Below are 15820 nucleotides of genomic sequence, written 5' to 3'. Positions count from 1 at the left end.
AAGGAGTAGAAAAACTTTAGAGCAGGTCAAATAGTCCATATCTAATAGAAATTGAATCGAAAACAAAATTGAACCAGGTGTACAGACCTTAACCCTCCTCTTGGCATCCTTTGCCATGTGGTATACTATGAACTTGGAGTGTTTATTTTTATCTTGACCCATCACTGCGCCTCACTGACATAATCACCCAGCTACAACAAGGTATAAGCTTCCTAAAAAAACATATTGTTGGATGTGCTCTTGTGCCTTCCCAGTCTGCCTCTCTAGGTGTAAAGGACGGTAAGAAAAATAAACAATATAACATATATAATAGACACAGTGGAGCCCCCACCATGTATCCATTTTTTTATATTGTTGCCCAAATTACCAGAAAATGATGTGGAGCACAATCTGGCATTTCGCTCAAGCCCATTAGTAAATCCACTAGAAAAATGACCACTACACCATGTGCACCATTTCCTTGCATAAAACTAGGGTCTCCTAGTGATTAGAAACTACTGTTATGTTGGAAGTAGTCCCCCACCTCTCCTAATATACCCCTGAATAGACTTATAATTATGCATCTTAGGACTGCAATGTGCATTAAATAAAATAGTAATTTTCCTAAAATAATTACTGAATTTACTTTGTTGAGCCTCTATATGAGGATTTAGATTCAACTGACATTCTGCTCAACCAAAAGTTATTAGTACATGACTGAATCCCAAACAAAATCCAGAATTTTGTACAGATGTACAGATGGGGAAGGTTTTGGCAATCCAGTTTTCTTCTTGCGCTCCCATGCACCAAGGTGCGTGGATGCTCACCATGCAATCCATGCAATACAAATCGCCACCGCTGGGTGGCTAATGCTCCACCAATCTAGCGCCATGTAGTGTCACGGTTCCATAGGCAAATAATAACCTTCACGTTCACATAGCCGATGCTGAATATTGTAAACACAAAACTCATTTTCATTCTCGACTAATGGCATTATGGCTTTACATACTGTACAATCATGAGCAATGGCTGCTATCACCAGGAGGGATAGGCTAGTGGAAAACTGTGCCACCCTGCACGCTGGAAATTCATGTTCAATTACAGTGTCACATTTTTTGTATTTGATTGTATTAAGCCTTAAAAAGAGATAAACAAGAGGGTGATAAAGAGTGATAAAAATCCAGCTCCTGACTGTCATGTTATAGACTGTGTATGAAAAATGACAGTTAGATATTGATTGTATCTTCACTTGAGGGACTGGAAAGGGGGTATTGGTGGTGAAGTAGAAGGGGGAGAAGATTTGCCATGGGCAGTGATTAAAGTGAGGGGGAATGGGGTGGAACTGAGTTCCACCACCTCTAATGGTGGGGTGGAACATTCTAACCTCCACATTGGCCCTGCACAGTAATTCTAACAAAAAAGCATTCTAGTTTGGGGGGGGGGGGGGGGGTAATTAGGTGGCATAGAGAAATGAGTTCCACCACCTCTGCATGACCACTTTAAGCCCTGGCCATGGGTGCTGGGAAGCACTGCACTGGCCCTGCTAATAAAACCTGTTGCACAAAGTACAATAATTCAGTTCCAAAATCAGTTATGAGAATCAAAACCTAAGAATTAGTTCAATATCCCAAGTTTGTGTTAACATTGTTGCCATCTGTGTTTCTTCATAGCTTAAGTCACTTTCAAGTATGGATTTACTGTATATCGTTGCTAAGTGTGTCATTTAACTTCCAGGTCATGTGTGTTACATAACTTGTAAATGAAACATCATTAAAGTGAGCTAAGTAAGTGTCTAACAACCTTAACGATATCTACAGTACTTACAATATTTTGACAAACATGACTTCCTAGCTCGGGGTTTCGCATGTGAAGGGCAAAGGTTACTTGATAGACTCTCTTCTGTCATGCATACAACTTTTCTCTCCATGATTCCAACACCACATGATGAAGAACACTAGTTAAAGAACGCAAGCAGATGTTCACAAACCAACAACAACATTAACTGCATGTTTACTTTATCCACTGTTCGTAATGTGCATACATTTTTATATCATTACAGTATTTACACTACCAACATTTATTTCAGAAATATCACAAACATGAGTATATAGGCATAGTTGCATAGTCTAAATAGTTTGACACTAGATTTGCTGATGTGGCAGCTATCTTTTTATGCATCAGAGAAACAGTTTTGAATTTATCATCTGAATAATATTTGGCAACATGCCAATCTGATATTCTCAGTGATTATTTCTAGGATCAGGGCAGATGTGTGACTCTACAACATTACATTTTTTAGATAGAAAAAAAAAAAAAAAACATGTTACACAACAGAAAATGTTAATCTACACGTATGCTTAATATAACAAACCTTGCTCCACTTCCCAACTTTCCAAAAAAGTGTTTGGACACAGCTCTTCCCATTACATTTGCGATCAAACAAGTGTTGCCTTATAGGACAGCTTTTATAGCTGACTGTTCGTAAGCCATTTACATAGGAATTGTTCCTCCATAGCACTCTTTTGCAATAGGTTACTTTTTGTTTGTAACCAAACCAACAGCTTCTGGAGCACTGGAAATAAATAAATACATGTAATGATGTTTTGTATAGTAGTGGGTTATTAAAGACTAATTAAAGAGTTTAATTAATAATTAAATATAAGAGTACTACATAATTCTCACAATTATTGTACATCCTTTTAATGTGAATTTTGGGGGATGGGGGTGATTCTGTCCATTTGCTTTTTATTTAGAAGATCCTTGGCATATAGGAAATATCCAAAAAGTCCACAATATTAAACATAGGCTTCCAATTTTTCAGATTTTTTGTTTGCATTGATTTATAACACTGAGATAATCCACCCTATCCCTTCCATGGCTATTGGCCTCTCCTACAGGGTCAGACTGGCCCACAGGGGCCCAAAGAAACCCCGGTGGGCCCATTGCATGTGGGCTCACCCCCTCCTCTAGAGATCATATTCCAGACTATGCACTGAATTATGTTACTTTATAATGCATATGTGTTTTAGGTACTCTTTACTTAGAAGGGCGCCCACGATTTTGATCGTGGGGATCGTTAGTAAAAAATCTCGGGCATCTCGGGGATTGAATGCACTAAAAAATCGGGTGCGATCAACCGTCGAGATGCCCGAGATTTCCCATAGGGAACAATGTTAAATGTCTCAATTGACCCAATTTTCCTGTTCAATGCCTCAATTGACCCAATTTTTCCATAGGAAACAATGTTAAACGGGCCACAGAGACCAAATAGGCACCCTGAAGTGTATAATGGCCACCCGAATTGTTAACGCCACCCCACGATCAACGTCAACCCGATGCGTGGCGAGCGCAGCGAGCCCGCGAGGGGCGGCGGTACGCGTCCTACGACCTTTTCATACCCCCACTATCCACGTCGGCGTGGAGTTGAGAATAGAAAGTGTGGCGAGCGCAGCGAGCCACCGAGCCCGAAGCGTGGCGAGCGCAGCGAGCCCCGCGAGGGTACGCGGACAGCTGTGAAGCCCGCGAGGGGACGCGGATACCTGTGAAGGTATCCGCGTCCCCTCGCCACGCTTCGGGCTCGGTGGCTCGCTGCGCTCGCCACACTTTCTATTCTCAACTCCACGCCGACGTGGATAGTGGGGGTATGAAAAGGTCGTAGGACGCGTACCGCCGCCCCTCGCGGGCTCGCTGCGCTCGCCACGCTTCGGGTTGACGTTGATCGTGGGGTGGCGTTAACAATTCGGGTGGCCATTATTCACTTCAGGGTGCCTATTTGGCCTCTGTGGCCCATTTAACATTGTTTCCTATGGAAAAATTGGGTCAATTGAGGCATTGAACAGGAAAATCGGGTCAATTGAGACATTTAACATTGTTCCCTATGGGAAATCTCGGGCATCTCGTCGGTTGATCGCACCCGATTTTTTAGTGCATTCAATCCCCGAGATGCCCGAGATGGGCGCCCTTCTAAGTAAAGAGTACCGTGTTTTATTTTCTACAGTGCATTGCTCTGATTAATCTGGTAGATGGACTATATGCATGGACTATATTTATTAAGAGCCCCAGACCATGCATACTGTAATGGTTAGCTAAACCTCTGGGTTGGCTGGCCACATAATTAAGCACGGACCCCTATCGCTACATTCCCCCAGTTAGGCCCTTCATGTTGCAGTTCAATACAGCTCTCCTCTATTAAATGTTAGCCACTTGAAGCTTACTGAATTACAATATACTAAACTCTAAAGGAGAATGAAGTCCCCTGATGACAGGGACAGTCAACAGTGCTTCCAATGATACAACTGATGGTTTGGGAACAAAATTCATGTTAACATAATGAAATTACAACAATATTTCTTCTTTATAAGTACACCAAGATAATAAAAGTATTAAGAATCCAAAAGGTGAAGTCCTGCAGAAAAAAAAAATGTTTCTCCTGCCATACCTCATTTTACAGAAAACTAAATGTGACAATAAGTAAACATAGTAACCAGGAGATCTGTTAGGCACTACACATGAGATTATAATCATAATTAACTGAAAGAATAGTATAAACAGTCATTTAGAACACACAGATAAACAAAATCAAACACTGGATGATTAGAAAAAAAAATAAAAATAAACAATTAATAGACATCATTGTATATTACATAGTTACATAGTTATATACAAAAGACTTGCGTCCATCTAGTTCAACCTGGTATAGATATCCATTGCTGATTGGGTAGGTTCTGATATTTTACAGACAGATTATATTTCTTATTTGTATCCATGGATGTTTTTATCCAGTAAATGCTTGTCCAACTTTGCCTTGAACGCATTTAATGAGCCAGCCGCTACCACCTCTCTGGGAAGAGAGTTCCAGAGTTTGACTGTTCTGACCGTAAAGAAATTCTTTCTACTAGCTGAATTAAATCTTTTTTTCTTCTAATCTATACTCATGCCCTCGCGTCCTAGATTCCTTTCTAGTAGAAAATAGGGTGTGTGACAGTTCCTTTTATTGGCCCTTGATATACTTGTACATGTTGAGCATGTCCCCCCTTAAACGTCTCTTTTCCAATGTAAATAGTCCCAAATTGCTTAATCTCTCCCCGTAGCTTAAATTCTCCATTCCCCTAATAAGTTTTGTTGCTCGCCTTTGGATTTTTTCTAATTCTATGATATCCTTATTATAGTGTGGGGCACAGAACTGCACTCCGTACTCGAGGTGATGTCTCACCAATGCTTTATACAGTGGCATAATTACCCTTGAGTCCCTAGTTTCCATTCCCCTCTTAATACATGCCAGAATTTTGTTGGCCTTTTTTGTAGCTACATTACAATGGGCACTACATCCCAGTTTGCTGTCTATTTGGACTCCTAGATCCTTTTCAAGTATGGAATTACCCAGTTCCTCTCCGCTAAGGTTGTAACTTGCACACTGGTTGTGTCTCCCAAGGTGCATAACCTTACATTTATCTACATTGAACCTCATCTTCCATTTTTTTGCCCACTCATCTAGAATTGCAAGATCATTTTGAAGCATGGTGACATCTTCTGATGATTTGATGACTTTGCTAAGTTTTGTATCGGCCGCAAAGATGGATACATTGCTGAGTAACCCTATCCCAATATCGTTAATAAAAATGTTAAACAAAATGGGCCCCAAAACCGAACCCTGGGGCACTCCACTTAGTACCAGTATCGTATCTGATACGGCACCATTCACAACCACTCTTTGTTCTCTATTACATATCTGCAGATATTTTCACCCAATCCTAGGTTCTCCATTTTATTAATCAATCTCTTGTGTGGGACAGTATCAAATGCTTTAGCAAATTCTAGAAAAATCACATCTACAGCATTTCCATTATCGAGGTTTTTGCTAACCTCTTCATAGAACCCTAGTAGATTAGTTTGGCATGAACGATTTTTCACGAACCCATGTTGGTTAGTACTGAGTAGACGGTGATGGTCTAAATATTCCTGGATACCATCCCTTAAAAATCCTTCAAATACTTTACCCACAATTGATGTGAAACTAACGGGTCTGTAATTAGCGGGATCTTCCTTTTTTTCTTTTTTGAATATTGGCACTACGTCTGCTATTCTCCAATCTTTTGGTACTATACCTGACGATAGTGACTTGCTAAAGATATAATGTAGGGGGGTAGCTAGTTCATCCCTTAATTCCATTAATACCCTCAGATGAATCCCATACTTAACATAATATCATATTTATCCATTTAACATTGAATGATACCATTAAAAGCTGAAGTTTGAATATTGTAATTAGGTAACTGGATAATTTAATAGGTATAAACCTATTATGGGTGTTTTTGGCCGGAAAGTATTTTAAAACAGTAGTGTTCGCCCAGCACTTGCCAAAAAAAGAGCCTTGTAGGCACTTTGGAATACATTCGACTTGGTCGGTACAACGTACACTGAGAGCGTGGTCAAGTAAGAAAGGGGAAAAGTCACATCACAGGGATAATCGTGCCCTAAAGGACAAACATTCTGTTTGACATGCAAACCTGTTTGCCATCATATATTTACAGACATTACATTTTACAAATGTATATATTCCAGGGTAAGGCTATATTAAATGGTTTACATTAAATGGTTTAAATGGCTAAATTTTATTGATTAAAATTAGAGAGCAGATCTTAAATTAACTACGAACAATACCTTTTGTACAGAAGTAAGTTATAATGTATTTGTGCAGCTAGGTTATGATGTTTATGGCTACTTCAAGATCATAAAGGTGTATAGATAGGGAGTTTTGTCCTGGTCCTTTCTTGGGGTGTATTCAATGCCAGGGGCGAGCGGTGACAGTGAGCAGGGCTGCCTGCTCACAGTCATCACTCACCCGGGCAGTATTCAACTGACCCCCCCCTCCCCCGCATACGCCGAATCGGCGTATGCAGTCGCAGAAGCAGAGAGACTCGTGGCTAAATGCAGCAGGCTCCCTGCATTAGCCGCGAGCCTAGCTGTTTGGAAGAATCCTCGCTGTCCTTAGACAGCGGGGATTCCCGCGGAACATTGAATTGAAGAGTGAGCGGCCGGCGTGGGGGTTAAACAGCGAGGATCGCCCCTGCATTGAATACTGCCCTTGGTCTTACAGATAGGAATAGCGATTGAGGAGCACAGGAGATGAATGGCCTCAGAAATGTGTTAAAAATGTAGTGGGCATTCTTGGTTGTCCTCTGGGTGTTCGATATGGTGCTTTCAAGGTATTCATTTAGATACTGGTCCTAGTGGCCTATATAATGGTATTTACTGAAAGCACATCTATATATGTCACGTATCATCAGTATTACTTAATTGAGTGGTTCCCATCAACACAGATATTTAGATTGAAACTATTATTTACCTGGGATGCATCTTCAGTGATGACAATGTACTTGCATGCAGGATTAATGCACTGTCTGCTAGCATGTGGCTTAGCAGCATGATCGCAAAAAGATTCATTTGCTGCTTTGCCAGCGATATCCATACATTTTATCTTCCTCCAGGACTCTTCTTGTGTGCAATCTGTGGAACACTTAAGCACACTAGATTATAAGAACATTTCTTGCGATTTGCAGAAAACATATTTGTGCAGGATTCACAAATGACATTGTATTACAAAGATAGAAAAAAATCTCTCACATACACAAAATTATATGTTCACCAAGATTTCTATAAATTTTACAGGGAGGGGGAACGTGGACTGCACACCCCATGCTGAGACTTGTAGTACACAATCTAAACACTTATTAATGCTAATCAGAATAATTATAAAATATTAAATATAATATCAAAGTAAATTTAAGGTGCTTAACATAATTTTGGGCAAAAAAATATGGGCCTGCACTTGAACCTTATTGATAGATACCTACCAGATGAGGTCACTTGGGGCCTTATTTTGGTTCATTCTTTCTGACAAAATCCTTCTTAGATGGACAAAACCATGTGCACTGCAGGTGGGGCAGATGTAACATGTGCAGAGAGAATTAGATTTGGGTGGGGTTTTACCTCAAAGTGAGATCTATATTGCAGTGTAAAAATAAAGCAGTCAGTATTTTCCCTGCACAGAAACAAAATGACTCACCCAAATCTAATTCTCTCTGCACATGTTACATCTGCCCCCCCTGCAGTGCACATGGTTTTGTCCATCTAAGAAGGATTTTGTCAGAAAGAATGAACCAAAATAAGGCCCTTGATTGTGGTTGGTGGGTCTAAAAAATTTTTATGAGTGGTTATATATGGTTTCTCTTATACTGTAGGTACTAGCTACAGAATTATCATACACAAACAACTTCGTTTTAGCTTTTTTGTTTTTTTCTTTTTTTAAATACTGATCATGAAATTTAAATAGTTTGAATTTCTGATAAATAAATAACTTAGCTGGAAATAATTTTTATGATAAAATAAAAAAGATACTCACAGGTGTCCATTCATCTGCAAACCAATAATATTGGATGCAGTCTGGTAATGTGCAATGTGCCCGATTGTCTGGGCGAGTTGTAGGATTGCAAAATGTCTCCTCAATTTGGCCTTGACCTTTCATCCTACAATACACCTGTCTGTACTGGACTCCAACACCGCAGGTTGCTGAACACTGAGAAAGGAAACAAATGTTTTTTGACTACTATATATAATTTCGAAACAACAAAATAAGAACATTATTAAACAAATATGTTAGTAACATGTTTAGAGGCCAAATGATATATTAGTTTTTTAGTCGGATTGCAAAATGACAATTCCAGATAATTAAAACCTTTTTAAAATAAATGGCACATGCAGCATTACTGATTTGCAACAATGTTGTTTCAATGATTGCCCAAATTAATGAAACAGTTTCTTATATAGGGTATGCCAGCACTTTAAGACTAGTAAGTTATAGTAATTGTACAAATTTTCTAAATTTGTTCCACATCAACACAAATTATCACATGAAAAAAAAAATGAAGAGCCCATTTCAAAATTATTTTAAGAAGACAATAATCATACTATAAAAAAAAGTTATTAGTTTGGTAGGCATGTTATATATAATTTGATACGTATGCTTGTGTACCTATAGACATAGGGGGTTATTTTAGTTCATTTGGTCCTCCATGCATTCGCACGGAGGACCGATGTTGCACGTCTGTGCATGTGCAGGCGCGTTTCTGTGCATGTGCAGACATAGGGAGCGTGCACCCACAGTGAACTTTCGGTTTGCCAGGTGCACTGCCGCAGGTGAATGGATTTCTCCTTACTTGCACAGCTACAAATTAAATCATGCACATGGGTGGGATTTTCGTCCCGGACGGGTCGGCATGGGGTGGGGTTTACCTGATCGCTGGACTCTGAATATAGGCAGCACAGCGATCAGTTCTGAATCAGGACCCAAGATCATAAATGCAGCAAATAATATGGCCCCTGTTCCCACCCTTGGAATTTAAACCCCACACATTATGTAAATAGCCTTTTATAATAAAAAGATTTTCGCCACCTGAAAATCTCTTGCTCTTTGTGGAAAATAGCTCAGTGTGTACAAACTACTTTGGTGAAAGATATATCTATCAGAGATTTTGGCAAAATCTTTTGAAATGAAAATCTTCTAGTTTGTATGGGCCTTTAATTAAACTCAAACTCCGCTTGACCTTTTCACATTTGAATTATACACTTTATAGTCTAAAAATGTACAATATTTTTCTGTTTTATAGTCATTGAAAATAGTTGTACTTATACTTCTTACAGTATAATTATGAAGTTAACAACACTATTTTACACCCAGAAATGCTTTTAGAAAATTAATAAAGCCAGCTACAGTATGCAATGGCAATCTCTTAAACCTAGAATAACAAGCAGACTGATAATGGTCAGGATACTTCTTACTTGTCCCCACATTCCACTCTTCCATGAAGGGCATCTGCCAATCTTACACATCTTCTGCGTACGAAGCTTCCTTAAATGTTTGCAATTTTTATCGTCAATTTGCTGGCCATTAGAAACGCAGAGAACATTTCGATGTTTTATTCCTTTTCCACAGGTAACAGAGCACTAAAATGCAAAATAAAGAAAAATCACCCACATAAGTACTTTAATCCTAGCATGCATGCAAAATTAAAACCCTGTTACCCTGGGGGCCAGATGTATCAAGCTTTAAAAGGTGACAAAATGGAGAGTGATAAACAACCAGCCAATTAGTTCCTAACTGTCAGGTTACAGACTTGGTTTGAAAAATGACAGGAAGGAGCTGATTTGCTGGTTGTTTATCACTCCACTGTATTACTTTTTGAAGTTTGATACACCTGGCCCTGGGTAACACTAGTGTGTCATAGGTCTTTAGATCAACTGAATTTTAAGGCATACTTACAGTACCTACTCTCCTGGAATTTGCAGCAGAATATTTTTGGGGAAGTCCCCAGCAACCCTAAAGGAGTGCTCCTCCTGAGTTTTCTGCAAACCTTCTGCAAACCCCTCAGTGGTGTTTCATACCTCCCAATTTTCGTAGATGCTGGGGAAGGACAGGGTGCGCGCCGAAGGCGTGTGGCGATTTTTTGGGGGGGGTGGCCTATCAGAAAGGGGTGTGGCCTATATCCCCATTTTTCGCCGCGGTGGGGGCATGCCCAGCAGCTTTGTGAGCTGCTGGCCAGCCCCCAGCCCCTCTGCCTGCAAGAATAGACACTGTGCACAACTGGCCCCCCCCCTCGGGACACTGCCGGCGGCGGGAGGGACGTGTCAATGTCCCAAAATACCGGGACATTCCCGTGATAAGCAGGACAGTTGGGAGGTATGGTGTTTGATTTAGGAGGACTTTTCCCCAATATTTATCTATAAATATATATATATATATATATATATATATATATATATATATACATACATACATACATATATATATATATATATATACATATATACAGGTTGAGTATCCCGTATCAGAGTATCCGTTATCCGAATTATTCCGAAAACCATACATTCCAGAAAGTGAAAAAAAAAATATTTTTTTTGCTAAAAACTCACTGGGGACATTTGTAACAGCACTACTGGTGACATGATATGTAACTGGCACTATATATGTGCAAGAAAATGATTGCTTGGCATTCAAATTCAATATCTGAGATAGTACACAAATTTTGTTTCATGCTTTGAAACCTTGTTTTTTGAACAAATAAAATATATTTGTGTGTATTTTATGTGGTAATAAAATATATTTGTGTGTATTTTATGTGTTTATACAGCATACATGCAAGATACTTCAAAATACATAATTGAAATATTAAAATATTCCGAAATACAGAATAATCCGTTATCCAAAATTCTCCTGGTCCCGAGCATTTTGGATACGGGATACTCAACCTGTATATATATATATATATATATATATATATATATATATATATATATATATATATATATATTTATATATAATGTTGTGAAATTAGAATTTGTGGCTGTAAACCTCTGTAAATACGACATCAATATAAAATGGAAGTTGTTCAATCAATTCAGTTATACTTTTCAGGTGCATGAAAGGTAGTAATTATGCCAAACAAGGAAGAGAGAAAACATTTTCCCCAGCACACCAAAAGTTATCAGCAATAAAACCTGAACACTAAAAGATAATAGAAAATTCAGAGTTGCATATATTTGCAAAGATATTATTAAGCCACCAGGCTTAATCAAGTTCAACAACAGAAAATATGTAAATTCAATCATGAAATTATAATAAAAATGGTGGAAAATATTTGTTTTTATTATATTTAAAAAAAATGCCATTTTAGAAAAAGTTATAAAAAAAATAAAATGTAGATACTTGATGAATAACAGAAAACCATACTTTAAAAATTCACAAAAGACTGCACCTTCAGTATAGATTTCAAAAGTGTACCAGAAAATGTTTATTTGTATAAATTGTGGTATATTATTCAATTAAAGCAGTGGTTCTCAAACTGTGGGTCCTGACCGCAAAGTGGGTCCCGACCTTCTCAGCATGGGGTCTTGACTCCATGTTGCTGCCCATCAGGCTGATGACTTTTATAATCTCAGTCATCGATTCAATGAGTCTGAAATATTTGTTGAGTTGTCTGTTATTTTAGACTCCTCACATTATTTTGTGCCTCTTCAATGCTGCCATGCAAATGCTGTCTGCTGACTACACATGTTATGACCTTCTGCAGTAACTTGCTGGGGTCCTGTAATTATTTGTATTGTCTAATGGGGTCCCAGAGAAAAATAGTTTGAGGACCCCTGAATTAAAGTGTTGAATTGCGATCGACCAATTACAGTATTTATTTGATCTCAAGGGTTTGATTTAATTTCCCAGTTGACTCTATAGATGGTACTTCAAGAAATTCTTGTCTAGATCATAATTCTCCTTAATATTGTATAGCATCATACAGTATGATTTGTTTGTTGCAGTATAGAATAGGGATCTGTAAGGTCACAGTGCGATACAGCAGGCAGAGAAACACCAGTCACTCTGGGATTTCAAATTCTTCAGCCAAAGACTTTCCTGCATCTTTATACTTTTCATGGTATGTAGACTGTGAATAAGGAAATCATTACCACATCTAAGAACTTATGGAACTTTAAAGAAACAGATGGTTGAACTGTGCTCAAGAAAATGAAAAGTTGCCTGTACTGTATCTTTACAAATGCCTACAGCTTCACTGACATTAGTTAACAGAATTTCATGACCATTCGCAATACATAAATTAGGAAGGTACATGCTCCCATAGAGTGGGCCCCATTCTCCTCCCCTTGAAATTCCCATCTGCCAAGAAGCTGCATTTCCAGCAGAAAACATTTTCACATACATTAACTCCCCACTCTACACTTTACAAGAAAGGTCTGCAAGACATTTTGTGATGATCTTACATTGCAAGATCTGCAAGACATTTTGCAGACTTCTTCGTAGAATGTACAGTTTTTACAGCAGTTTTACTCTATGGAGCACACAGGTAAGGCTTGAAGGTAAGGCACAACACAACTTAGAGAAGGAAATGCATGTTTTGGTAATAAATATAACCTGTGTGCAGTACATCCAGTTAAAATATAATGTTTATGTTTTATTTGAAGAATGAAGCAAATCTATGCAAATACTTTCTTGTAGTCCCACAGTGCTTTACTATGTTGTTTGTGATGTATTTTTGGAACATGTAATCTTTTCAGGTAGGATACATTCATTCTGAAAATTAAGAAATATTATTATGGATGTAGAATGGAGGTTTTTTTTGTTATCTGGATGGAGTTTGAAGCTCTGCCCAGAGAAACAAAGTCCTGGCGCTCAATCAATAGTGTAGGGTTAAATTGAAAATAATTTTTAAAACTAATAATTTAGTAATTACCAACCAGCTGCAGCATGCATCAGATGAGGTCACCTGAGTTTATCAGAGAAATAGACAGAAATTGCAACAAGGTGATGCTGTGCGCTGCTGGTTAGATAGAATGTATCTGCTGAGTGAATAAGGTGTGACACACTGCTTAAATTGTATCAATTTTTATATCGGTAATTTTAAAAAGATAAGTTATACAGTCTCATACATAGTCATAAGCAATACAGTACAATAATATGAAAAGTAAAAAATGAAAAATAATGAAAAATAATAAATAGAAATAAAAAAATATAATATATAAATAAATGAAAAATAAAAATACACAATGGTAAAAATGCGTAAAGATATTTCGTAATTATTTGAAATAATCAATTGGAATCGAGTGATATTCTGGGTCTGAGGTCTCCAGTAGATAGTGCTATTAGTACTGACAGTTCAATGCCTATTTGTTGGGTTCGTACTTTGCACAATTTATGGATAATAAGAAATAGTGGACCACTTATAATGGAAGGAGTCAGTCCTTTTAGTATGTAGAAGTAACACGCAAATTAAATTCAGAGGCAGTCTATTAGTGCTAGATGCACTGTTTGTACATATATAATCCTTGTAAAGTGGAGCTAGGGAGCATTAGAAGTGGTAGTTGGCTCACCTAGTAGATGCGGTATCCAGTTCAGAGGTGCACCGGTAATTAAGCAGCTGGACGGCTGTGGTGGAAGAGAGCCAATAGTTGTTCAAGCTGCGCCGGTTCTGGAGTAACCCGTGGTGTTGAACGGGCAATGCACGGTGTCCGTGCTGAAGGGCTTGGTGAGCCGGCAGCACTTCCAATGCAGGCAACAGTGTTGGGCGGACAATGTACGGTGTCCGTGCTGGAGGGCTTGGTGAGCCGGCAGCACTTCCGATGCAAGCCGCGGCAGATAGCGTGTAGCGTGGAAACTTTTTCAAGACGTCTTGAAAAAGTTTCCAGCATACAAGTGGTTACGAAACGCGTTGACGCTAGCAAACACAGTGTGAGGTCTCCTGATTGCCCGACTTAGCCGGACCACGCTACACGCTATCTGCCGCGGCTTGCATCGGAAGTGCTGCCGGCTCACTAAGCCCTTCAGCACGGACACCGTGCATTGCACGTTCAACACCACGGGTTACTCCATAACCGGCGCAGCTTGAACAACTATCGTCTCTCTTCCACCACAACCGTCCAGCTGCCTAATTACCGGTGCACCTCTGAACTGGATACCGCATCTACTAGGTGAGCCAACTACCTCTTCTAATGCTCCCTAGCTCCACTTTACAAGGATTATATATGTACAAACAGTGCATCTAGCACTAATAGACTGCCTCTGAATTTAATTTGCGTGTTACTTCTACATGCTAAAAGGACTGACTCCTTCCATTATAAGTGGTCCACTATTTCTTATTATCCATAAATTGTGCAAAGTACGAACCCAACAACTAGGCATTGAACTGTCAGTACTAATAGAACTATCTACTGGAGACCTCAGACCCAGAATATCACTCGATTCCAATTGATTATTATGGATGTGCATCCAATAACCAACTCATTGCATTATGTACAGAATATAAAAATGTATCGATATAAAATTGTGTCAACACTTTAGTCAAATAAATGATCTATACTCTATAGTAATAATGTATAACATATATTTTGTATTTTCAGTGCATTTGATAGTCCTATATCATATATTTCAGCATAATAAACTATGAACATTAGAAATTCATTGATAAGTGATAAATAAAATAGCACAAATCTTGCCTCAACATTTCAAATAATAATGTTAAAGATATATTGTGTACATGGGTAAAGAGTAAAATTGTCTTAGAGGTATATATACAGATGACTGGCAGTGGGGATACCAGTAGTCTAGATACCTATGCTGGTATTACAAGGAGGGAATCCGGATAGGGGTCCAATAAGTAAGCTTACCACCCCCCTGCAATCCCCAAACCTCCCTTCCTGCAGTCGAACCTTATCCCCCAAAGCCTAACCCTAACCTTCCTACCTCACTGCCTAAACCTAACACTCCCACAGTCAAACCCTATCCCCCCTTCTAAGTGCCTATACCTAACCCTCCTACCTTGCAGCCTATCTCCAACTTTCCAAACCCCCCCCCCCACAGCTTAATCGTAAGTCTCCCACTAGTGCCTAAAAGTAGTGTCTATCCAATCACCCCCCAAGCTACTGACATTTAGCATAATACCAAAACAGCTACTGTACATTTAAAAAATAAAAATAATATTCCTATTGAAAACTAAACCTCATAGGAGAATATGAGTATAAATAAATATTATTTGTAGAAATATTTTTATTTAAAAAAAAAAACAACAACTGAAGGCTTCAGTCAAGTAATCTAGGCCTGGATAGCCTCCAAGTGTTCTGAAATTACAAGTCCCAGGAAACCCTGCTAGCTGTTAATGCATGATTGAGGGTTTAGTTACATAGGGGCAGATGTATGAACCAGCGTTAAGTGCAAAAATGCACTTAACGCTGTTTAACTGGGGGGGATTACGATTTCCCTAATGTATCACTAGCGCACCTAACG

General features: G+C 38.8%; 1 protein-coding gene across 2 annotated transcripts in view; it reads right to left on the bottom strand.

The window, feature by feature from the left end:
- ADAMTS20 (ADAM metallopeptidase with thrombospondin type 1 motif 20) overlaps nucleotides 1–15820 on the bottom strand; it is a 243701-nt gene that overhangs the window by 19390 nt on the left and 208491 nt on the right. For both annotated transcript variants that reach the window (XM_083182669.1, XM_083182670.1), the window contains 5 exons: nucleotides 9817–9981; nucleotides 8381–8554; nucleotides 7325–7495; nucleotides 2351–2551; nucleotides 1804–1933 (listed from right to left, as the gene is read on the bottom strand). In XM_083182669.1, the coding sequence (XP_083038795.1) occupies nucleotides 1804–1933; nucleotides 2351–2551; nucleotides 7325–7495; nucleotides 8381–8554; nucleotides 9817–9981 (841 nt within the window). The remainder of the gene's footprint in view (nucleotides 1–1803; nucleotides 1934–2350; nucleotides 2552–7324; nucleotides 7496–8380; nucleotides 8555–9816; nucleotides 9982–15820) is intronic.

This window comes from Crinia signifera, chromosome 4, assembly GCF_055691185.1.
Source record: "Crinia signifera chromosome 4, ASM5569118v1, whole genome shotgun sequence".
NCBI lineage: Eukaryota > Metazoa > Chordata > Amphibia > Anura > Myobatrachidae > Crinia > Crinia signifera.
This window is presented reverse-complemented; position numbering and strand designations above follow the sequence as displayed.